General features: G+C 31.2%; 1 protein-coding gene and 1 long non-coding RNA gene across 11 annotated transcripts in view; one reads left to right on the forward strand and one right to left on the reverse strand.

Moving 5' to 3' along the window:
- Window positions 1-27,474, reverse strand: part of LOC115877511 (patronin) — a 210,518-nt gene that overhangs the window by 17,287 nt on the left and 165,757 nt on the right. For 6 of the 9 annotated variants that reach the window (XM_030893720.1, XM_030893715.1, XM_030893721.1 and 3 more), the window contains 4 exons: window positions 15,349-15,523; window positions 11,758-11,850; window positions 9,170-9,256; window positions 3,419-3,511 (listed from right to left, as the gene is read on the reverse strand). In XM_030893720.1, coding sequence (XP_030749580.1) covers window positions 3,419-3,511; window positions 9,170-9,256; window positions 11,758-11,850; window positions 15,349-15,523 — 448 coding nt within the window. The remainder of the gene's footprint in view (window positions 1-3,418; window positions 3,512-9,169; window positions 9,257-11,757; window positions 11,851-15,348; window positions 15,524-27,474) is intronic. The other 3 variants (XM_030893719.1, XM_030893718.1, XM_030893722.1) reach the window with 3 other exon arrangements.
- Window positions 18,429-19,604, forward strand: LOC115877515. 2 transcript variants are annotated; one of them, XR_004049361.1, is made up of 4 exons: window positions 18,429-18,939; window positions 19,012-19,098; window positions 19,276-19,394; window positions 19,446-19,604. It is a non-coding gene; the product is annotated as an uncharacterized LOC115877515 (long non-coding RNA). The 2 variants fall into 2 exon arrangements; XR_004049360.1 differs by having other exon boundaries at window positions 19,464-19,604.

Below are 27,474 nucleotides of genomic sequence, written 5' to 3' on the forward strand. Positions count from 1 at the left end.
GTCCTAACGCTTTAACCACGCGGCCACCGAGGACTTGAAAGATTCTATGGGAAATTCTTACTTAAAAGATAATGTTTAGTGAAAGTACTTTTTTATTTATAAACATTTATTTAATTCTGTTTTTAGTATTTGTTCTTATAGCGGCAACATAGATATAATACATTATCTGTGTAAATTTCAACTGTCTAGCTATAACGGTTCATAAGATAGACCTTTGTGACAGACGGACGGACGGACGGACAGGGAAGTCTTAGTAATAGGGTTCCCGTTTTTACCCTTCGGGTACGGAACCCTAAAAACGCTATCAATTTGTATTTTACGTAGGAATATTACACCTTTGCATTGCACTTACTTCATACACGGTGTCCACGGACAAGAGTGTTCTACCAGGGTCTCTTTCTCGAGAAAAATAATTTATAAGCTTAACAATGAGCTCTTGTTCATTTTGGTTAAATCTTTGAGACATTTTTGCAGTAAAAAAATTGAATTTTGTTTTACAGCAACAATCAAATTTTAATTTTGACAGTAATTACTAAAAAGAATATGCATCAATTTACGAAATGCCGTAATGACGTTACCAATCTCTTTGATCTGGTTGGCAAGTGATCGAGAGAGTTCGACAATATATGACGTGACATTGAACGATGGCTGAACATTCTATACACTAAAAATTCATTGAAAAATATAATTATTTGGTCTATACTCTCGATTACCTCTTCGATTATTGTACTATGTACAGAGTGTCCCATTTACGTTATAAAAGAGGGTTATCTCGCGTACCAACTAATAAATATAGGGATATATCAACAATGATTGAAATAGTTGGTTATTCTGATTTTGCTCGTTTGGTAGGCAATAACTTTAAGAAATTCGGGTATTTATCGAGCTGTCAAAAGCCAAATAATTAAATTATTTTTTTGATGATATTTATACTCGTTTTTCAGAATAATGTGAGCCTAATAAAAACGAGATGAGATTTAAAAGATTTTTAATTTAATTATCGAATAAGAATATTAAGAAATATAGGTTAGGTTACGTGCTCGTAATACATTTTCATGATAAAACGCATATTAAGGTGTCATAGACTAGTTATTCCTATATTCTTATAGAATTTTCATTTTCCATTTTTCAAATATTGGTTAATATTTACATTTTTTGAATGGGTCACTCTGTATATTCGTCAAAAAATTATTTGTGGGTAATTAATTATATATAAAATTTCATGTGCTCGAATAAAAAGAGGCGAAAGTAGGTTTGAAAAAACTTGTAAGCTTCTTTGTTAAACCTTAAATGTAGAACATTATGCTTTATAAATTGTACTCGTTATACAGGATGGTCCGAACTGTTTTCCAGAAACTTCGGTAGCAAATTTTGCACTCAAAATAAGTAAAAAAGTTCATATAAACTTATGTCCTACAATACTTCGTTTCGGAGATACAGGGTTTAGAAGTTTCATTTTTATTTCGATTTTTTCCAAATAATTTATGAAGTAACGTCAATATTTGGATGAAAATTGGTGTCTGGTAGGTTTTTTAACATGACAAATTTGATTTTGGTGTCAATATGACTCCTACTTGTAGAGGGCGCCACCTACATATTTTTTAACTGGTTTGAAGAGTAATAACTTTTCAACCGTACCTGTATAAAACTACTAAGTCAAAAAATATACATTTACGACGTTTTTTATCTTAGAAAGGTCTCTTGGTAAAAATCACTACGAGTAATAGTACGAGAGCTAGCAACGTCGGAAAAACAAGTATTTTAAGACGTCTGGCTCTTTGATATACCTTTTACTATGCTCTCTAGAACAGCATGCCCGTCTGGCTGCCGGTAAACGTTGCATTCCCTACTGCGCATTGAAAGAAGATCCTATATTTTTATTAGTCCTTTAAATTCTAAGTATTGAATATAAATTGAACATGTCTCCATAGCGCAGTGCGTAAAAACGAACCGACCACGAACCGATGATTCAGAGTTCGAATCCGGGTCGGGGCAAAAACTTTTTTATTAAGGAAAAAAAAAATAATAATAATAAAAAAACTTAAATATTTGTTTTTATTTAATTACCAGAATTATTTAATACTTTACTATCAGAATATAAACGAAAATAAAATAAAAAAGTCTGACCTGGGGCGCTATTCTGTAAAATCGTCGGTATCGGTAAGTTACGACAGCTCTCGATACGTATTTGTATATAGTAAAAATGTGTTAATTGTTGTTGTCATAGTTACCGATCGGTCCTATGGCAGATATCGCAAATTAGTACCGACGAAAATCGGTATCTCTACCGTGCCCTTGTCAACCCCACGGTAGAGATACCGAGAGTCGTTGGTACAAATTTGCGATATCTGCCATAGGGCCGATCGGTAACTATGACAACAACAATTAACACATATTTACTATATGCAAATACGTACCGATAGCTATCGGTAACTCACCGATTCCGACGATTGTACAGAATAGCGCCCTTGACCCGGATTCGAACTCTGAATCATCGGTTCGTGGTCGGAAACTCTACGCACTGCGCTATGGAGACATGTTCGATTTATATTCAATACTAGAATTTATAGGACTAATTTTTTTAAAAATATAGGATCTTCTTCGGATGCGCAGTAGTGAACGCAACGGGAATCGGCAGTCAGACGGGCCGCATGCAGTTCCAGAGAGTATAGTAAAAGATATATCAAAGAGCCAGACGTCTTAAAATACTTTCTCGAAAACGTTGCTAGCTCTTAGACCATAATAGTTCTCGAAATATTTGGAATCGAAATTATCAATACCTATCAACATTGACATACATTAAACATGTTGATTAAATAGTTATTAGACTCAAATCATAAATTTGAAATAGTGTTGTACCAAAAGTTCAACAGAAACTGTTTTATCATCATTTTTTGTCTGAAAAAAATTTATAATTGTACAAAAATGTATATTTTTTTCACTCAGTAGTTTTATACAGGTTCGGATGAAAAGTTATTACTCTTTACACAGTTAAAACACATCAAAATCAAATTTATCATGTCAAATAACTCCCAGACACCAATCTTCATCCAAATATATTGACGTTACTTCAGAAACTATTTGGAACAAATCGAAATAAAAATGAAACTTCAACACCCTGTATCTCCGAAACTAAGTATTTAAGCATTTTAGGACAAACATTTATACGACCTTCTTTACTTATTTTTACCTGCAGAATATACTGCCGAAGTTTCCGGAATACAGTTCGGACCACCCTGTAAATCTTGAATTGGTTGTACAGTTAGACGCGTAGCAAACTTCCGATATATTCCATCCACAATTAAAGTATATAAAGGCATGCCCCACGACCAACAACAGCTCAAGACACTTAGTAAAATATACACTTGTGAGAGAATACCTTGAACCAGGCCAATGAAAGAGTGAGCTGTAGTCTTACCGTACAAATTCATCAGAGAGCTAGACTTGCGTCCCTTAAAGTTTTGATAAGTCGATATCTTAGATCTGCCGCGCACCTGGGCGGGTGAGGGGTCTGCAAAAATATCGTTTACGTATACTTATACACTACTTGTCAGCACTTGTCAACTGAAAATGGGCTGTGGCGTTTATAAAAATCGTGTCAGTGTTCGTGCCATTGATATCGCAATTTAACTTAGACTATTTAATATAAAATACCCTCAGAAAGCAAAAAAAACGCAACGGAAAAATTTTTAGCCAAATTTAAAGTGTTATATTATTGTTATTTTTAGCCCTATTTTCATGAATTTTTTAGCAACCTGTATATAATTATACTAAGGGCTGGCAAAGGTTAGTCTTGGGTCGAGATTTCCGTATGTAAGAAGAGTACAATGCGTTTATAATGTACTGAACAAAGAGAGATAATATAAAATAAAGACAGTAAACACGTTGCCAAACGTATGAAATAAACCGAGAAACTGTGCACATCGCTAAGAGACGTGGAACGCTATCGCTAAGAGTCGCGGACCGACGTCGGTCGGTCGCATTTCTCTCACTCTGACTTAATAAGATCCCTATGCGATATACTTCCACACATGTAAATGCCGACCCAAAAGTAACAGTTGCCAGCAGGTATTAACTTTAATTCGTAAACTCAGTTTTTTATAAACTTTAGTATTTGGCATATTATACAGGGTTAATCGAGAGGTTGTTTTTTACCTTAACTTTAAAACACCCTGTGCAATAATTTCGTGTATAAATTTTCCTAAAATATAATTTTGCGGTGAAAACCATGTCTCCTGAGCATTTTGTTTTTTGGATCATGCCAATACATGCCCTGATATGTAGCTGCTAATTTTTAAGAGCGAAATGAACTTGCAATTTGCAAATTTTTTCAATTATCATTACTTTGTGATGTGTTTTTTTAATATGACGAGATGATTTTAGTGACTATTGACTATTGTCGTAACATCATATTACGCTGCAATGGATACACTATGCTAAATTAAAAAAAAAACGTTAAAAGGTTTGTTCTCACAGCTGTAAGAAACATATTTCCAACAGATAATCATGCGCAATAGGGTAAAACGCGTTCGCACAGAAATTTTTGATTGGTTTCCAACCAACAGTACGCTGTTCGCACAGAAAATTCAGATTGTTAGCTGACAGTCAGACCGGTTCGCGGATCTTTTGCAAGTAAGTGTCCGGCGCATGCGTATTGCGACCCGACGTCATTAATTGGTAAGCTTAAAAAACGTAAACGTGTGTTGTTTTTGTTTACTGTTTTTTTCTTCAAAAAATAAAGAAAAGAAATGAGCGATTTTGAATCTTCCGCAGAATCTAAAGCGTCCGAATTTTCGGATACAGACACAGACCTAGAAGAGCTGATGTAGGAACGGGTCAGGCGCACGAATCAAAATTACAAAACATTAAAACATTAAAAAGAACAAAACCAAAAACATTACAAGATATCTTTGCTTAATTCCCTGTTCGTTTTCTTCTTTATTCGGTATTACGTAGGAGTTAAAATTAGTGGTATTATTAGATCAAAAAAGAAGAGTAGCTGTTCGCACAGACAGTTTGAAATCGATCAGAAACTGCATTATTTGAGACCTGCGCATTAACACCGGTTTGGAAGAAGTCACAAACATGTTGGGAACACGCTGCGAGAACAAACCTAAAGACTAACGATACAGTCCTGGTTTCAATAAACATTGGTAGCGATTTATTTATTTAGATTTTAGATAGCGATAATTTATTTTTTAAGTTATTTTTCAATGTGACAAGGCGGCTTTGATGATTATTGTAAACTATATACTACTATGAACTGCCCATCATGTTCGAAGTTTGGTTGTAGAAGTTGGCTGGAGGGTTAGAGGTCGCGAAGCAGTACCAGCTTCATTAAATGAACTTCGCTTGGTCCGTAAAGAATGGAAAAACGTAACGTAATATGATATATGCACCCTCAATGACAGTATGGACGGACGCAGGACGTATGACAGGCAGTTATAGCAGCCAAGGAGAGCAATACAAAGTATTAGCGTATTTTTTACATTTTTTTCCTGTTTGTATACTTGAGTATTACAGATGTTTTTTTTTATATCGTTAGTTCTGTTATCGTTATTAATGTTTATTAAAACCCGGACTATATCGTTCGTATTTAACGTTTTTTTTTTAATTTAGTATAGTCTCTAATGCAGTGTAAAATGACATTACGACAATAGTCACCTAAACCATCTCGTCGTATTAAAAAATTACATCAAAAGGTATTCATAACTGAAAAAATTGCAAATTGATCGCCATCAGTTCATTTCGCTTTTAAAAGTTAATCAAAACATGTATTGACACGAATCAAAAAACGTTAAAAAAGCTCAGGGGTCATGGTTCTGATCGTAAAATTAAATTTTAGGAAAATTTACAGACGAAATTATTGCAGGCGATTTTAAAGTTAGGGTAAAAAACAACCCCTCGATTAACCCTGTATAATGTGCCAAATATTAAAGTTTATACGAAGCTGAGTTTAAGAATTAAATTTGATATAATTGTATACAGCTTACTAAAAAATTCATGCAAATAGGGCTAAAAATAACAAAAATATAATACTTTAAAATTTGACCAAAAATTTCTCCGTGGCGTTTTTATGCATCTGAGTATACTTGTATAGTATGTAGAATTCGAATTACAGAGCAACATGGATAAAACTACAACAGCATATTATATGATTCAAAAAATAGTAATGTAACATTTAAGTATATTTGATATCAATTAAGCTTTTAGTTACGTAATCGAGGGCACACTTTTTAAATTCATTGTTGCCAACCATGGACATATTCGACGCCGGGCTGACTAACTGGAATTTCAATTTCGCGCTGGGGAGGCAGGTGGTAGCTCTGATGTAAAAAATGTCAAGTTGCCACATTCATTTATTTATTTCCTGACACTGTCATTCGTTTTGACACTTTAGTTTTGTATTACGAGTTTTTAGCTTAAAAAGTTTACTAGCAGACCTTGCTGTCGAACAATGTTCTTTTTAGAACCTCTTTTAGTGCGAAGTGTACAATATAGCTTAATAGCCGTAAAAAACTCATCGCAACTTTATTAGAATATTTTGAACGGAAAAACGGTAGTAATGGCCCTTTATGTCCCTTAAGTGCTGTTAAAGAGAGTTTTTTTGATATAAGTAATAATTGTTTATATATTTATAATTCATGTATTTTTGTCTTCTAAAATATTTTGAATAAAAGAAAATATGTAAAAGTGGACAACGATGTGCCGGTCAAGCGTAATCACGTGACTAAAAGTTTATTTGGTATCAACTGTATAAAGTATTACTGAAACCACTAGTTTATTAAATGCAATGCCAAATTGATTTGCATATGCCCAAAACTAGGATATTGAATTTAACGGTTTATAAACGTTCATAGTCATCTATTCGTTGGTATGGAAATGAGTAATTCACAAACAAATTAATGTTATCAATAAAAAATAGTATCTCTCTTATAGTTTTCTAAATTCTAAAAATATTTGTAAAGTTATGGTAACTAAAAAAAATGTAAAATATAAGCGCAAGCGGATACTAGAGTAGGTATTCTTAATACAATTTGGAGAAGTAAGAACAGCTTGTTCTTAAGTTCTTAAGGTTAATGTTAAGATTCTCTCCCTATTCAGCACAATTCTTTTTGTAAACAATTGTAATTTATTCTTTATTTTATTATTATAAATTTCTTTTACTTCACTTTCAGATAATGAATACAAAAAAAATATTTTAGTTCATATAATATGCTGGTGAAATTTGATCTAATGCCATCGAAATATGTATGTACTGTTTATTTAAAAAAAACAATTCAATTATCCGACATTTTAGATACCGGATCTAGAGCGGTTGATTTATATACTTCAGATTTTTCAATTTTTTCACTAAGTTTAAAACATGTTTTTCATTGTAGAACTTTCTTCAGTATTATTCACTTTTTCCACCTTTTTTAACAAATTTTACTCCTTATTGCGATTTGATTTCATTTTATATAAAAATATTTAGATGAAAAATATGAACAAGTACGAATAAGTCCTGCAATAACGAACAAAATAGTGTCACCTAAATTGTTTGAATTAAATAAAGATTTTTTTGTTATTATTTGATTTAATATACAGGGTGTCCCAGAAATAAGTGCAAGTATTTTAAGGGGTGGTAGATCTCGCTAAAAGAAACATATTTTCTCTTTATCGTTTTTCAAATAAGTCTATAATAACGGAGTTATTTTACTTTGAAAATTTCCAAAAAAAATATTTTTTGCTAAAATTTTGAGAACCACTGGATCTTTTCTGGATTTTCTTTCTTGTAAATTTAATCTACTACCTATGTTGCCATATTATCAAGAAATTATGTTTTTTGACTAAAAACTAAAAAAATTTCCGAAATATTTTTCAAAAAATTTCGAATTTTCGAAATTTTTTTTTCGCGAGAAAAACCTCATAGGCATGTTTCTGGGGTTGAACTATACTACCAGTTAAAATACTTGCATTTATTTCTGGGTCACCCTGTATACAGGGTGTCCCAGAAATAAGTGCAAGTATTTTAGGGGGTGGTAGATCTCGATAAAAGAAACATATTTTCTCTTTATCGCTTTTCAAATAAGTCCAAAATAACGAAGTTATTCTACTTTTAAAATTTCCAAAAAAATGATTTTTTGCTAAAATTTTAAGAACCACTGGATCTTTCCTGGATTTTCTTTCTTGTAAATTTAATCTAATACCTATGTTGCTATATTATCAAGAAATTATGTTTTTAACTAAAAACTGAAAAAAATTCCAAAAAATTTTTCAAAAAATTTCGAAATATCAAAAAGTTTTTTTCGCGAAAAAACCTCACAGACGTGTTTCTGGGGTTGAACTATACTACCAGTTAAAATACTTGCACTTCTTTCTGGAACACCCTGTATATAAAGATATAAAATCAATCACGCCATTATATTCTATCGGTATCTAAAATTTCGCCATACCTCATAAAAAAGTTGTTCGTTGTTGAATTCTTTACATAAACTAATTTTAGAATTGACAAAACATCCAGTATAATCTTCATTTTTTCATTTTCAATTTTGCAGAAAAAATGTAAATAAACCATATTCAAAAATAACTATAAATTATAAACAAATAAACTAAACATATGCACTTAAATAAATTTTGCTGTTAACAATTTTATACAAAAAAATAAAGGGAAAAAATATACAAATCATATAAAAATAAACCATGACAAATTGTAATAATTATAATAAAGAAAAAAAAAATTTAAATACAATAAATTTAAAAACTAATAATTTTTAAATTTATTGTATATAAAGAACAAAACAACAATATAACAACCAACATCGCTTATTTTTTAGCTTTCAAAACTTACGCATATTCGCAACATGGCCTGTCTCATTTCAGCTGACACAACTTAAAGGAAATAAATGATACCAGCAACACTGTCGGCCTTTTTACTGCCCCACTACAACCCGCAACTTTAACCTACTTGTACGTTCGTATTTTAAATATACCATTCACAACACAAAAAATAATTTAAAAAATACGTCTAATAGTTAATGCAAACTTAAATGTAGGGCCAATAATAATATATGTAACAGGGACAGTAATAGAGAAGTAGCGTGCCATATTTCCTACTATTTATAATATGCCCAATCGCAACATCTGAAAAGCTGAATGCAACACGTACGATTGTAGGCGTATCACTTACCTCTGCTGGTTTTGTAAGAACTGCGCCTGCCCAAGGTCTGATTCGCGCTGTGGCATGGCGACATGCCATGACTGTCATCTGGGGAATCTACAAAAAAACGTAAGTAATGCTAAGGCATATTCATATAAAACAAGAGAAGTTGTATTTTAATAAGGTAGAAATAAAGTTTAACTAAAATTTCGCCACTCAAACCAAAAACTCTGGATTATTGGATATTACAGAGTATAACCTTGAATTAAAATGCAAATAGGTACTAATATCGTATATTATTTCGTCGAATAGACTATATATATACCGGGTGTTTTTCAAAAGTGGCTCACCCCTATAACTTGACATAAGTGACCGAAACTAATTGAATACGTCAAACAATCCTGATTTATGTCATATACTAAGAAACCAAATCACGTTTTTTCTTGTGCAAAAATAAAAGCTTTCAGATGGACCACTTTTAAAAAACACCTGATATATATTCATCAATCAAATATACAGGGTTGTTCACCACATACTACACGGAGTATTGTAGCTAAGCGATTAGATTTTTACTTTAATTGTAAGTTTTGGGTTCGTTGAAGGACTATTAGAGCTACAATTTAAAAATATTTTTACAAGATTACACTCTGTGTCCCAAATAAATAAAAAATATCAAAGTTGTATTTTTTTAAATGGAACATCCTGTATATTATTACATTTTTAGTTTCTACGATTAAAATAAAGATAAATTTGATTAAGGTTTATTACACTTAATCCTTACCGTTTTTGAAATATTTTCAATTTTGTGAAATTACAGTAAAAATATTAAGGCTTCATTTCTCCAAGGGTATCAAAGTTTTTAATACTAAATATTTACGAAGTTTATTTATTGATCAGTTATTGTGTTGCAATAATAAAAATTATACTACCTTATACAGAGTGGCTAAAAATTTATTTTAAATAATTACTAGTTTTAAACGGCAATAACTTGTTTAATTTAAATGGAACACCCTGTATAATGTATGAGAATCGGATGCATAATTTACCACCACCAGTATTATACCACTTTTTACCTATCCCTTCAAGTTTCCGTAGAAAATGCATTTTCTTGTAATTTAGAACTCATTTTTCAATATACCCATGGAATACTGACATTTTAGATTATTTTAAAGATGTACCAAATTTTTAAAAAGTACAGATACTAATATTGTCGATATAGTTCGTTTATTTCATTAAAAAAATTAAAAAAACTGTTTAAATATTTGTTAAAGAGGACCAATTAATCTGATTCCAGTATTCAAACTACATTAATTGACTGTTTGCGTTGATTAATAATAATTGCTCCAAATACTAAAATACTGAATTTTGTATGTGTATTAGACAGTGTGGTAAAAAGGACCACCTTAAAAATGATATTTCATTTTTTGACAAATGCTTATTTATAACAGAGACGTTCATTTTCATAACTTATTATTATACTGATTTCTGATTCAAATCCACATTTATTTAGAATAACTTATTAACGAACATAATTAAGTATGTAATTAATTAGTATTTCGGCGGAAATAAGGGTGGTATATTTAATTAACGGTATACTCTTTTATAAAGATTTAAATAGTTTTCTTTTTGCATGCAAATGGACTAGTAATAATATTTAGCCTGTACCATTACCAGCCTGTACATTTTGTACATTTGTTGCTTTAAAAACACTCTAAAATGTCAATATTCCATGGGTATATTGATAAATGAGGTCTAAATTATAAAAAATGCATTTTCTACGAAAACTTGAAGGGACAGATAAAAAGTGGTATAATACAATTTGATAGACAATTAAATTTTGCATCTGATTCTCCTAAATATACAGGGCGTTCCATTTAAATTATACAAGTTATTGCCGTTTAAAGCTAGAAATTATTTAAAATAAATTTTTAGACACTCTGTATGAGTAGTATTATTTTTATTATTGCAACACAATAACTGATCAATAAATAAACTTTAGTAAATATTTGGTATTAAAAACTTTGATATCATTGGAGAAATGAAGCCTTAAATTTTTTACTGTAATTTCACAAAATTGAAAATATTTAAACGGTAAGGTTTAAGTGTAATAAACCTTAATTAAATTTACCTTTATTTTAATTGTAGAAACTAAAAATGTAATAATATACAGGGTGTTCCATTTAAAAAAATACAACTTTGATATTTCTTATTTATTTGGGACACTCTGTATCTTGTAAAAATATTTTTAAATTGTAGCTCTAATAGTCCTTCAACGAACCCAAAACTTACAATTTGTAAAAATCTAATCGTTTAGCTACAATACTCCGTGTCGTATGTGGTGAACAACCCTGTATAGTAAAAAGTCATAAATACTTTTATTTCTAAGAATTACTAAACTATCTCAAATTATGTGATATTTCAATTAAATTATAGTGAAATATACCTACTAAAAATTAACATTAAATATACATCCAGATACAGTTAACATTAAATATAGATTAATCATTATAAGTAAAAAAATCGATGTCAGTAATCTAGGAAGTCTTCCATAAGGCGTATTTATAGGTAATCAAAATTAATGGTGCTCAATAAAAAATAATAACATAAAAGCAACACACCTTTATAAAGCATATTATTGCTCATGCTTCGATCGGCCAGACTATCTTGAGAGCCTCGGTAGTAATCGCGCTTCATAGAAGAAGGGGTATAGGCTAAGCAAAAAAAAAAAAAATATATAAACTCATGCATAGGTCAAAATAATATTAATTGTCATTAATTGCACAGGTCAAATAATAAAACAAATAGCTTCTAGGTATACTGATATAAAGCCTGTCCAAAGAGGAATTCGACAGACGACATCCAAAAAATGAAAGAAATACTACTTACCTGTGAATTAAAATGACGTTCAACAACTGTCACACTGACATATACTCCCTCTTTGGACAAACTTTAGCCCAATGACTAAAGAATTCAAGGACAAATAACACCCGAGAGCAAATTGTGACCATGTCACCAAACAGTGCCGTGGCACATATTTTTCTTAACTTAGCTGTTTGAAGAGATTTTTATACTTTTTGATAATTGTTTTGACTACGCCTATGGTGTATACGGCGGTATCATACTAATTAATTACGAAAAAAAACGTATTAAAATGATAACAAAAGGTACAAAACTAGTATCGACATATAGCACACATCAGAACATAAAATATCAGAAAAATAATTATCGAATTCAATAAGAAAACTAAGAAAACGCTAAAAAGGTGGAGCGGACTGTTTATTTACCTATGACACGTAAATCCTGGCTCTTTCTTATCGTTGCGGCTTTTACACTTGAAAGCTGAACAACTAATCGCCATTGTAATAAAGTTTATACAAAGTTTACTATACACAAACTATTAAAAGTCGCTAAAATTGTCGCTGATGACTCATTCATCGCCATCAAAAAAATGGCGTCTAAGGGCACAAATTCTGGTGCAGCCCGTATATGGGCGTTACATGTCCTTATATGCTTTAGTCATTGCTTTAGTCATACCACAGGTTATACAGATTATAAGCTTATCGTCAAAAGCATTGTTTTTCATGGTTCCAGTTTTCGGAGTCGCGCTCTAGTTAGGTTACTAATTTGCGCACATAGCACGTCCACTTATGGCCTCTAAAATTATTGTGCACAGCGCCTGACCGGCCCAGTTATTACCTTGTTTAAACGCGAATTTATTTTTGCGCACAGGAAATTTTACTCGTTTGGTCAGCGTCATAAAAAACAATTTTCGTACCATGAATTAGAGACAAGATTTTTATCTGTGGTATACCTAATCTGTGATACGAGGCATGTTTTTTAAGTAAGTACCGTTTTGCGATTCCGCCGCTGCAGCGCTACGGTCGGCGTTCCGCGCATGCGCGCTGGTTACCTACATCTCTTGTCTATGCACAGACGCCAGTACAGTCTGATTCTTCATTATATACGTTGTTTATTGAGTGTTTAAGATGCCTCCGACAATCGTGAGCCCCGCCGATTGTGAAGTACGGACTGTCATACGATTTCTTAGTGCTAAAGGCGTAAAACCGATCGATATTCATCGTGAGATCTGTGAAGTTTACGGACAAAACATTATGAGTGATGGAATGGTAAGGAAATGGGTGAGAGCATTTAAAGATGGCCGTACAAATGTGCATGATGAAGAACGGAGTGGGCGTCCTTCGGTCGTTAATGAAGATTTGGTGCAGAAAGTGGACGAAAAGGTGAAAGAAAACAGACGCTTTGCAAATTCATCATTGTGCGACTACTTTCCTCAATGTTCTCGTAGTGTTTTGTATCGCATTGTGACCGAGAACTTGAATTACCGGAAATTGTGTTCACGTTGGGTTCCGAAAATGTTGACGGATTTGCACAAAACCCAACGTTTAGGCAGTGCCTTGACTTTCCTTGAGCAGTACCACAATGAAGGTGAAGATTTTTTAGACAAAATTGTTACTGGTGACGAAACATGGGTGGCCTACGTCACACCAGAATCGAAACAACAGTCCATGGAATGGCGACATTCATCATCACCCAAAACAGTGAAGTTTAAGCAAATAATTTCTGCCCGGAAAATCATGTGCACAGTTTTTTGGAATAGAAAAGGAGTATTGCTAGTGGAGTTTCTGCCTCGTAATGAGACAATCAATGCAGCATCTTATTGTGAGACATTGAACAATTTGCGCCGTGCAATCCAAAACAAAAGACGTGGCAAGTTGAGTAAGGGTATTGTTTTGCTGCATGACAATGCCCGTCCACATGTGGCTAATCGGACCAAAGATCTCATCAAATCTTTTAAATCGGAAACTCTAGATCATCCTCCATACAGCCCTGATCTGGCGCCCAGTGACTACCTGGGCGGTCAGCCTGCACTTGAAGAAACACCTGGGCGGTCAGCGTCTTCAAGACGATAACGAAGTCAAAACAGTTGTGATACAGAGGTTAACCAGTCAGGCGGCAGAATTTTATGAGGAGGGTATTGAAAAACTGGTGCCACGTTATGACAAGTGCCTCAATATTCACGGAAATTATGTAGAAAAGTAGATTAAGGTACAGGCTTTTATGTAAAAATAAAATTATTGCGATATCTTTGCACGTTTTTTTTAATTCCAAAACGGTACTTACTTAAAAAACATGCCTCGTATAACAGTCAACATACATTTTTAGTGAAAGATCGGAAAGTAAAGCGGATCAAAATTTTTACAGAAAAATATGAATTCATAACCTAGTTATTTTTATTGACGACTATACTGTTTTACTAAATTAATGACGTTACTGGGAAATATTCAAAATATATTATTTCTATAATTTATGATTTAATACAGTAATTTTTATCCAAAAATGTTTTATACAACAATCAAATGTATAAACAATTATCAGAAAGTCTAAATAGATGAGAGCACATTGTTATTTCCTCCAATGCATTTAATTGATTTTATATTCTTATATTCAATTTAGTATATTACCAATTTAAAAATGTTATTTTTGGAGAATTTACGCATTTTATTTTTACCTGTAGTATAGACTTTATAACAAATTAATACAATTTAGCGTATTGATCTACATATATATTTTAGTGTAATTAAAACAGAGAATTTTTCTAAACTTTTCGAGTCGGAAACGAGTCGTTTTATAGTGTGTGTGATAAATCATATAAGAAAGTGGGTTAAAGTAAAAAATTAAATTTTATGAACATATAAAATTAAAAGAGACAAATATTTACTCATTTAACTTTTTATTAGTTGTATTTCCTAAAAATATTAGCTAAATTATTTAGAACGGCTTTAGGTTTTTTTCCCGAAATATTATTTGATTTGATTTTTAAAGCAAAATCTATGCTACGGAATCATAAAGTTTTTTTCATGCAGAATTTATGGGGATTAAAAAAAAGTAAATATTTTTAAATTACTGTACAGTGTCTCTATGTGTGTACATCAATGACTGTATTAAAAAAATATTGTACTGATAAAAACCATGCTAAAATATATAATATAGTCTGTCCAACGCTTCAGGAAAGATCTCGACAGACAACATACAAAAAAATAACAAAAAGAAAATTTACATGTAAATTAAAAAGACAGACATAACTGTCACTGTCAGAGACCCTCCCGTCGGTCGTACAGAAAATATATACAAATTAATAAAAAATGCTTCTATACAATTTTGAACAAAAATTTTTAGTAAACACATACCTGTAAGATTTGAAGTCGAACCTTTTGTACCTCTACTTCTTGACATACCTTCGGCCAACTGCACAGACCCGCTGTCAATGTGTATGGTTTTGGGTCGAGGTCGGGTACTGCCCTTCGGTCTCATCTTGGGAGCTGGTTTGAGGGACATCAGATCTTGCTTGTCCAGCGTTTTGCCCTTAAACGATAAAAATAAAATATTAATTTAAATAAAAGGAAATGTAAATAATTTCTATATCTATTAACAAGTAATTGATTCCAATATGATCAAATAAAATAAAAATAAGAAGCTCCGAACATGTCAAATAAAGCCAGACTTAACTGTAATAAATTATTTTTTTTAAATTTTTTAAATGTTGTTTGAATAGCGCACATAATATGTGTAAATGTACCATGTCAAATATCCACATGAAAAAACCTTCGTAATTTATACTATAGAAAATGGTTGCAAAAAAACAGCAAATCATATTTTCCAGCTTTGGGAACTATTTATAAGATATTTTTGTATGTAAAAGATTTGTATATCATATTGTGGCATTTGGAAACTTAAAAATAACAAACTAAATAATAAAAAATCATAATATTTTGACCTAAAATAATATGAACATTGTGTGAAAGAGACATCTAATACATAAATTACGACATCGTACGATTATTTATTTTAATTTAAAATTCTATAAAAAAAGAGTTCTATTCTATAATAAACCAAACAATAATTAATTAGTTAATAACATTGTCAGATTTTTGCGGTTCTAAAATTATAAAATGAATAAAAAAGAAACTTAAGAGAACTGAGATTCATTTAATGCGATGGATAGGTATCAACATACTTCAACAACCGATACTTTCCTATAAGCTATATGAAACCTAATTCAAATCTTACGATTATACCCTGAAATTTGATAATGCCATATATGTTTCAGTGGTATTACTTCTTGCTTTCTTCGGCTAAGAACCATATTTAATGTCTAAATGTATTAATATACCGGGTGGCTCTCAAAAGTGGCTAACCCCTATAACTTTTTTATTTTTTCATATGAAAAAACGAGATTTGGTATGTTAGTATATGACATAAATTAGGATTGATTGACGTATTCAGTTTTTGGTTACTTCCTGTTTCACAGGGAAATGACTACAACTTTTGATTTTTAAAGGGCACCCTCGGTATATTTTTACTTTATTCTATAGAAAATGACATTCTGAATAGAAATTTAGAAAACATATTTTCGCTTAAAAAAATCGTATTTTAAGTTTCATTCTAGAATGCCATGGCTGTATTAAAAACACTAATTTTTAATCAAGGAGCATTGGAAAATTAGACCTGATCGTCTTATGTTTTTCGTGTCTTGTCCTGGTCGGTTAAAAGATGCCCAAATCGTATTTTTAATCATATCATAATTTTTTCAAATGGAACAAGGGTGGTTCATTAGCATATTTGGAAAAAGTATTTTTTTTGCAAATAATTTGGTACCACACACTTGGTATTTCGAGTCAAATTTTCGTTACGAACCGCAAGTTATAATTTCAAATAAATCACATGCGAAAATGTCAAAAGTTGATATATGATGATATGTCATTCTATTAAGAGTGTCATTTTCTATCATAGATAAAAGACTTATAATATTAAATAGATAGGCAACTTATAATACATTTCAATTTTATTATACAAGGGTGCCTCTGATAGTCGGAGGAAGAAATACTAAGGGAAGAGAAGGGTGCGATGTGTTTCTATCGAACAAAGTCTTAACAAAGTAAAAAAATGCCTAGGGTGTCATTTTATAATCAAAAGTTCCGCTCATACGATCGAAAAAAAACGGCTTCAAAAAAGATTATCAATCCCCAGCTGTCTTTGACGTCGATTTTTTTCGATATTACGCTATTATGGATCGGTCAAAAATTCCCACGAGTTCTCAAATCCCCCATTATAGCGTCGTCAACACAATACACATATTATGTTTTTTACCTGAAAATTTAAAAATTTTCCAAACAAATTTCAAAATATACTTATCAATTTTTTTTTCGCGCAAAAAAACACATACATAGGTGTGTTCCTGTGATCGAAATAGACCATACCTAAAAATATTTGCACTTAGTTAAAATTCACCATGTATTCGAGAGGAGGAAGTAGAAGACTGATGTTTGATACCAACCGAAAATGTGTATTTAGTTGCGGTAATCCTAGTTTCAATTTACTCACTTTGCTGGGAAATGCGTATACGATAACTATTTTTTTTTTCGAATAATACATGAATTTATTGAAGCGTGGTATTCCCAAAGGGTCTAAGTGCTAAATTCTCCAAAATTCGTTTTTTGCCACAAAATAGTTCTGTTTCATGCTGCATGCATTAGAAAAGGTTCTATGTTCTTATCTGCTGTAGACAGGGGCGGCTTGTCCTATGAGGCAGATGAGGCAGTGCCTCATCAATACATTTGAAAAATTACACGTATTAATCGATACATCTTTAATCACAATTTTATTTTTTTTCCTATTTGCATCAATAATAATTGTATTTTTTAACCGTCATTCTACAATAAATTACGTCGATGGTATTCCTTTAAACGCGCTTCCTTTCCCAAATGCGACAAACTCGACGATGTATATCCATCTCATTTGTTCTTTAAGAAGTATATGTGCAGAGGTTTGCCTCTCGTCTTTCCTTGTCTAGCGTATTGTGGTATATCGCACTGACAGAGCGACAGCGTTCACTGGAATCTTAACTCTATAGAATGAAAAGAAAAAGCATAGGCAAAACCTTTAGTTGAAGAGAGATAAAATGTATGGAGTAGCAGCGCGTAAAAAGACCGTATTGAGGTGAGCCTCAAATGTAAATTTGAACTTTAAAAGCCGTTCGTTAAAAATATGTATCACTTCCCGATCAGTTCCCGATCAGCCCGAGAGATTTTAGGCGACAGGCTGAAAATGCAGAATTGCATTATTTGGGAATTTGGCTTAGTTTGAATCAGTTTGAATTAATTCTGCCGGTTATGCTGTTTTGTCTCTAATTGATTAATATCTACGTTTTTTAATGTGAATTGCATGTTTAATTACTCTTTTTACTGATTATTGTACATATTAACACAGATAACACATAATCCAGATGGCTCCTTACGTGTTAAAAATTGTCACCCCAATTTCACTCCAATTTGGAAAAATATTGGAGTGACGTTTGAATAATCTGAAATTTTTAGATTCCTTTTCTAACTTTTTTGGGAGGTTTTGCTTCTCTTGCACAGATGTCGCTTGCACTTCAGTTGCGTGGTTGCCAAACGTTATATCGAAATATATTTCATTTCATTATGAATATATAAAATTAAAAATTATGTAATTTATAAACATGAAATAGATATGGATGTTAGGTAATACCGGATGTTAAATTAATATATAAATATTTAACTTAATACGTAAATTATTATTTTATTAATTTATCGTCACACGTCATTTACCAGTTGCCTAATTACGAAAAGTTTCATATGATATTAACCTCAAAAATGATCTTTGAAAACAAACAACAACAAATAACTCAAAGAAATAACTACATACTACATAATAATAACTGATAATAATGACTTTTAATGGTATAAAGGCTGATGAAGGTAATTATAAACATTATTTTGAGTTTGTTTAATAAAATATAGGATACAATATAACTAAGCATAATCAAACAGTTTTAGACAACCAATACAAGATTCAGAACTCGGCATCGCGATAAACAAGTAAAATTGTACATTCAGGAACTCGTTTAAATATTATAGGTAAGTAATATTTTCACAAAAGTAAACATAAAGTAATATAGAATATTACCTGTGATAAAAAAATGTTAATTAGTGACGTATATTTATTCTAATCACATTTAAATTTAAACTCAAAATTTTCATAAAGAAAATGATAATTTTTCATAGATATAAAGTAAATAATATTACATATTTCAGGTTGATTGAAGAATAATCTACAATTGATTAGAGCCTATGACGATGCGAAGATAATTAATCACCTAACTTTAAGAAACCAGCCTAAAGAAGTTTACATGCATCTCATCTAACCATTATAGGTAATAATTTACAAAATTAGTAATTTTTGATTATAATATTATGGTACTTAGGTACATTTTATCTTCTAGATCAGTAGTGATTTTTCATAATTTGAATGAACTCACAGATAGCAATGGGGCACCGCACCGAAGCAGTATTACAAAATGTGAAATAAAACTGTAGTACATATTGCTCTATAAAATTTAATAGAAATAAATTTATTTATGAAAATTAATGAAGTTTTATCTTTCCTAGGAAAAAAAATAACAATTATATTTTGAACAATTAATTTAGAACATTAGAGTTAAAAAAAAATATGTGTTAGAAATTGTAACACATATTTTTTAACTCTATGTTATTCTAACTTAGAATAACATATTTTAATAAAATTGCGCTTATACTTTATACTTTTTGCTATTATATCAATAAGAACTAACGTAAGGAGCAATTCATTTATACTATAAACACACATGCATATTTTTTGATCTTTTTAAAACCATGAATGATGTTGAAATATGCTACACCTATTAATTCTTATTAACTAACTTTATAGCTAGACAGTTGAAAATTTTACAGATAATTAATGTATCTATGTTGCCGCTATAAGAACAAATACTAAAAACAGAATTAAATAAATGTTTATAAATAAAAAAGTACTTTCACTAAACATTATCGTTTAAGTAAGAATTTTACAAAGAATATTCAAGTCCTCGAGTGGCCGTGTGGTTAAAGGCGTTAGGATTTGAAGGCGGTGAGACGTAGTGAGGCAGGTTCGAATCGTAGGCAAGGTGACTGTTTCTTAATCTTTTTTTTTATTTTTACATATTTATTTTTACTTATTTATTATTGATTAATACAATTTTTAGCAATGTGTTTCTTCATTTTTTTTAAATTACTTACAAGCGCATTCAAAATTTCAGCTAAATCGGAAAAAAAGTTTACAATAATATAATGTCTGATGTTGTATAGATAATGTGTGAATGGTACATTCAATGATAATGAACCCTTCGTGCGCGAGTCCGACTCGCACTTGGCCAATTTTTTTGTTAATTGAAACGTTTAGAATTTGAATATTCGTTCAAAAACTTTTTTAATAAATTTATTTATGATAAACAATTTATTAATGAAAATAATATGACCGAATTTCCTGGAAAGTTTTTCAAATTTGTACATATGAAAACCTAGCTTTACCACTTATCATAGAAAATCTCTATTCCTTCCCTTATCACGGAATAATAAAGGAACGAACCATATGCGACAAAGATAGAAGATTTAGATATGTCGTTACTGTCTTTTGTTTTTAACGGATATTTTAAAAGGCGGGTAATTTACCTTTGACTGTCTTTGATTATAACTGTGTGTGATTAGTGATAATAAAATTATTATTAAAATGTCTGGTAATAAGTGCCAATTTTATAATTGTGGGATTTCTCGGAAATCAGGTGTACATATGTTTAAGTTTCCTGCGTCAAGAGATCCTAATTTATGTACAAAGTGGATAGAAAATTGTGGTGAGTTCATTTATATAGAATTTTTTTGCACATTTTGTATGTAAAAATACGGCGTTAAGTTACCTTAGAAATGGTGATCGATGGCTTTACCATATACCGTATGATCGAAAAAAACGGCGTCAGCGATATGGCTATGAAATGAAGATCGCTGTCATTTGATATGTAAAATTATATGGGAATGTCATCGACCATCATTTCCAAGCCAATCGGACGCCTTTTTTTGGATCATACGGTATAATTTAACACATTAAGAATTGTCCATCGTTATTTCTTTATCTATGCAAAGTTTATGATGGATAAATCAAGTAATTAAGTGGATATAAATTATAAATGAATCAGTGAACATAAACTGTTATAAATTATAAGTAATGCAATTATTGAATATACCATACGATCGAAAAAAAAAACGGCGTGGAGTGGGCTTGAAATGAAGCATATATAGATTAATTGAAAGCATTTTATAAAAATATATAGTTATACAGGGTGTCCCCCAAAAGTTATACATTAAAGTTGTTTTTGTAATGGAATACCCTATATATTAATTGATTTTTGGATTCCAGGAAAAAATAAAGGTGTGTTTTATTAAAGAAGCATGTGCCTAGAATGTAAGGATTTTGACATATTTCACATTTTGTGAAAATGAAGAATAAAATTTAAATTTCAATAACAGCTATCTATATTGTAATTTATCCTGTATAGCCTGATATTTAGTTACAATAACCATAATATGTTAAACCAAATTAAAATGTGACAGGAAAAGTTATACAGGGTGGGACAAACTTATATTGAACATTTATCACTTTGAAAGCAAGTTACTCCTTTATTTTAAATGGAACACCCAGTATATTATTTCCGTGTTCAATGGGGAATTCATATATCTTCAAAATATTATTAAGGTTGCCTACCCCTCTAACAAAGATTTTCCTAGATACTTTCATTTTTATGATTTTGCGTCAGTAGATCTTTATTATTTGAAAAAAATCTAGGTGGCTGTGTTAATTTATCAAAAATTAAAGGATGTAGTATAAAATACTGTAATAAAAACATACGTTTAAAACATATATTAATTATCACAGAATTAAAATTAGATATAAATATAAAATATAACAAAAATTTGAATCTAAAAGTAGAATCATATCAATTCTTTCTGATGTAGGATAAGTTTCTATTTTCGGAAAATTTCTTAGATTTTTTTTTGTTTCAACTGACGAACTGACACAAAATAATAACTAGTTGCTAAAGTTGAACTAATTTGACAGCTATGTTGAAGTAACGTCAGACATATCACAGCCACCCTAGATTTTATCAAATAATAAAGATCTATTCACACTAAATCATAGAAATGAAAATATCTAGGAAAATCTTTGTTTGAGGGGTAGGCCGGCAACCTTAATAGTATTTGGAAGTGACATGAATTTCCCATTGAATATCGGAATAATATTCTGGGTGATTCAATTAAACTAAAGGATTTATACAGGGTGGGTATTAAAGGAGTTATACAGGTTATACCAATGTTCAACATTAATTTTGCCCCACCCTGTATAACTTTATGGGTCAGGTTTTAATTTGATTAAAGTGCAATAGAGTAAATTCCAATTTAGGTAGTTTTTCTTGAAATTTAAAAATTGTTCTTCAAAATCTTAAGTAAGTCTAAAACCTTACATTTCAGTCATATACTTCCCTAATAAAACACACCTTTATTTTTCTCTTAGAATCTAAAAATTAATTAATAAAGGGGGTATTCCCTTACAAAAAAATACAAATTTGATGTGTAACTTTTTTTGGGGACACCCTGTAGAACTCTCTATATTTTTAAAACGTACGCAGAATTAACTTACATATGATCACAAAATTTCATTTCAATACGAATTGGTCGTTCTCCTTGGAGCCTCCGAGTCATATGAGAGGCGCCACCCTGTATAATTTTTATATAGTTGCACTTTAATAAATTGTTAGTTAAAACTAACAGTCCTACGAGTGTGGAATTTTGTACAGGTGGATTTTGGACATTCATCTCTTAAGAGAGTGAAATAAGGGATGAAAATTTGTACAAACATTTGTTAAAATCGGGTTTAGAAGTATGAAATTCTGTTTGTTCCTTATGTAACGTAATTTAGTAATAACAAGCAATTTTTTTTCAGAACGTCCACACCTCATTTCACCCCGTTAGAGGGCGAATTTCCAAAAATTGTTCCTGAGTGCTAAATTACGTTACATAAGGAACGTCTGCGCAAAATTTCATACTTCCAAAACCGATTTTAATGAATTTTTGTACAAATTTTCATCCCTTAATTCTTATGGGGCGAATGCCTAAAATTCGCTTCTGAGTACTCACTTTCATCACTTGAGGAACCTCTGTGCAAATTTTCATACTTCTAGGACAGATTTTTTTCAGAAAGTTCACCCCTCATTTCACCCCCTTAGAGGGAAAATTTCGAAAAATTGCTTCTTAGTGCTAAATTACCTTATATAAGGAACGTCTGCGAACAATTTTATACTTCTAAAACCGATTTTAACAAATTTTTGTACATATTTTCATCCCTTATTTCTTAAGGGATGAATGTCCAAAATTCGCTTCTGAGTATAACTTTCATCACTTGATGAACCTCTGTGCAAATTTTCATACTTCTAGGACAGATTTTTTTTCAGAACGTTCACCCTTCATTTCACCCCCTTAGAGGGAAAATTTCCTAAAATTGCCTCTTAGTGCTAAATTAAGTTACATAAGGAACGTCTACGCAGAATTCATACTTCTAAAACCGATTTTAACAAATTTTTATACCAATTTTCATCCCTTATTTCTTAGGGGATGAATGTCCAAAATTTGCTTCTGAGTACTCACTTTCGTCACTTAATTAACAATTTCCAAATTTCAAACTCCTCGGACTAATTTTAAAAAAGTATGCAAAATTTCACCCCCAGTTTCACCCCTTAGTAGAAGAATTTCCTAAAATCGCTTTGTATAATCGAACTGTTAAGTTACGCTACTTAAGGCACCTCTGTGCAAAATTTCGTAGTCCTAGGACATGCTTTTTTTGTATACAAAAGTACCCCCCATATCACCCCCTTAACGAGCGAATTTCCAAAAATTGCCCCTTAGTGTTCAATTACGTCAGTCAAGGAGCACTCGTGAAAAATTTCATACTCTTAAACCAGATTTTAACAAATTTTTATGCAGCTTTTCATCCCTAATTTCACCCCCTTAGTGGTCGAATTTTCAAAAAATCCCTTCTTAGTGCTCATTTACATCACTTAAGGAACCTATGTGCCAAATTTTATTTATTACTATATAGATAACCTTTACCCTTATTTTCAGCTAATGAATATTAAGAGACAAATAATAAAAATAAAATCTAAATTATAAATTTCATGGCTATAAATAGCATTTCATCTAGAAATTCTGACTTTCAAACATCCACTGCGGCTAGTATTTTCATATCCAATTGTATAGTATTAAAGTCCGAATATACATTTTCCCTGGGTTTGACCGGGAATTTGCTTATAAATATGAACAACCGGCTACGTCGCTTCACATCGCGTGGCCGTGGTGTGGCTCGAAATTCGTTCGTTTTAAAAATATTATTAGATTTGGCTATAGGCGCCCTCTGTGTCATTAATAGGGAACTGTCTCATCGAAAACATGCTGTTCCGTAAGCAATGGCCATCTGGATTATGTGTTATCTGTGATATTAAGTAAATACCTAAAAAGTGGGCAGTGACTAATTGTTGATTGATATGATGATTTAGAGGGACCATGCATCATCAGAGGACTTCCCCAGGTAAAGTTTTTCGAATCATTTCTAGATAAATTGTGTATAATCAAAAAGTAAAGCGACCTGGATGGGTAGAAAAACAAAATTTTACCATACAGAGTAAAATATAAGAGAAAATATCCTGAGGTCGCTTTGATAAAAATTTACTGTTGCAATAGCCCTATGTAATAGGTACCGTATGATCGAGAAAAAACGGCGTCAGCGTTGGCTATGAAATGAAGAACGCTGTCATTTTAAATGTCATCGATTGTCATTTCCCAGCCAACTGGACGCCGTTTTTTTTCGATCATACGGTATAATACTGCGAATTATATTACATAAGGCTATTTCCGCAACTGCTAAAAATTTAGAAATATTTTAAATACAAAAATGTGCGCTTTTTAAGTCTGTAGGTATCTAAAATACTAAAAATAATATACAGTGTGTATTGCGTTTAAAAAAAAACTGTGATATAGCATTATAATATTGCAACGTTGGCCGCGCCATAAAAAAATCCCTGTGAATGTGAATTTTTCTCGGATTTCTTCTTTTATCCTACATACCTCGCTATATTATACGTACTTAAGCAATAATATATCAATAAGTTAAATTCACTCCAGTTTTTTACCACTTTTTAAAAGATGAAATTTTTCAAATATGAATTATCATGGAAATCCCGCATATACATATAGTGCTTCAAATAAATCAATAGTGTGATGTATGCTGAACCCAATTCTGTACAGAAATAGTTAATATGGTAATGCGATTGCAATTTTAAAAAAAAATATTTTTTTTAGGTATGTACTTTTTTTATATAGAACTTCCTCGTACTAATGGCCACCCTATATACATACTAATAAAAATTCTCTTCTAATGTGCCTCACCATGTTCCAGTGCTACGAGCCGCCCCTGGCTGTAGAAATATTTTATTTATTCATTAATAGATGACTCTGTCGTGTTTTTTAAACGGTAATTTTATAAAGAAGGGTCTAAGTGCCAAGAATCACTGTAACTATGCATTTAACACTGTCTTAATTCGGTTTTTGTTATTCACTATTTAAAAAGTTAGCCGATTTTTAAAAAAAAATAGTAAAAACAATCAAAAGCGGCGTGCCTCAGAGACTGAGGTGTTGCAGTATGGAATATCAAAATCCAAAGAAATAAAAGAAATATTCAAATTACGATTTTTTATGACGTAAAAATCAACTATATATTGTTTTACTTAGGTACTATGTAAATGTAAATATGAATTCAATGGTTAGAACAAAAATTGGCACTTCATCAATGGTTAGAACAAAAAAAACGTTCAATGATATGAAAGATTGTAACGGTTTTAAAACGAAAAAGATCTTTAAATGAGCTTAAAACAACACATTTGCCATAACTTAAATGCAAAAGCCGCATATCAAAAGAAAAGGCAAAAAAATGCAAGACGAAACTTTCTTTTTGTTGGACTCTTTGAATAAGAAGACTAAGGAAGGAGCATAATGCTATCCATGTATTCATGCATGGTGGGCGGAAAAAGCACCATAAAAGCACTCTAGGGTGGGGATCCTTGACAGTTCTGTTTGACGATTCATTTGACACATTTCAATTTGATTTGAAATTTTGTGGATTTGTCAGTCTTTACAGAGCTTATTTTATGTTATTTATTATTTATTCTACTACTGATAGTTGTATAAAGGTAGTAAATCTAGATGGAAATTGTGGCAGAACTTAAATTAACAGTGACACTACCGCGATTTATCGAAAAAGATTCTGAAATAGTTGGTTGTGTAGCGTGAGGTAGATCTCGGCAAAAATTGAGTGAAATAATGGAACAACTTTTCGCTAGTAAGTGACTATATAATATAGATACGTGTAGTAAACCGATCATTTATGAAATTCACTTAAATTAACTAAATTATGTATTTTTCTTGCATTTTAGCTTTTATTTATTACTTGTCAAAGATTAGATGTCAAAGAATTTAGATACGTTAATTTGACTTACCTGCTTCAGTAGCGTATCGGATGTTTGTGTTAATAAATACTTATTATAACTTATTCTTAATCTAAGATTATAACTTATCTATTTTTATTAGAATTATATATTTTTATAACAATTTTAATAACTAGCAACATTTATTCACAACGTAAAATAAAACAACAAATTATTGACTCTACCCCACGTCTACCCTACATCATAGTTTTACATTTTTTAAATAAAATTAGAACGACACTGATAAACCGGAATTTAAGTCGGCCATATTTGAGGCCCATCGCGGTGTACCTAAGATTTTTGATATGCTCCTTCCTTAGTCTTCTTATTCAAAGGTTGGACTATATACCACTTGTTTTTATCCCATTTTATGTGGACATAATCAAAAAGCTCAATCAAGAAGATGCAGACTAAACTTTTAAACTGGATTGCTGGTTGCACATAGACCCTTTTACACTGAAGCCCAACATCGTCGTGGCACCTTCTAGAAATTTTGTTTTGTCCTTTGTGTTTTAAAATAGAATCCATTCCTTTTTAGTCAAATTCTTATTTAATTTATAAAACCGTTGTAAAGTTGCTTTAATAAATTTACCCAATTTTTTTTGGAGGGTAAAATTTCCCTTTTCTCTCTGGATCTCGAAATTTCCCATCAAACGAGAAATTTCCCACGAGTTAGCATCACTGCGAACCAATACGAAAATAAACGAAAAAAACTCACAATGCATGCACAAAAAAAATTGTTAATTAAAAGTCTGCGTATCTTCCTTCAATTAATATCTAACTCTACTTGTAAAGCTATAAATAACATGACATATATCACGACATGGTACCACTCACCATAGACCAGTAAATAAACGAC

Source organism: Sitophilus oryzae, unplaced genomic scaffold (assembly GCF_002938485.1).
Source record: "Sitophilus oryzae breed Bouriz unplaced genomic scaffold, Soryzae_2.0 scaffold_1494_pilon_pilon, whole genome shotgun sequence".
Classification (NCBI taxonomy): domain Eukaryota; kingdom Metazoa; phylum Arthropoda; class Insecta; order Coleoptera; family Curculionidae; genus Sitophilus; species Sitophilus oryzae.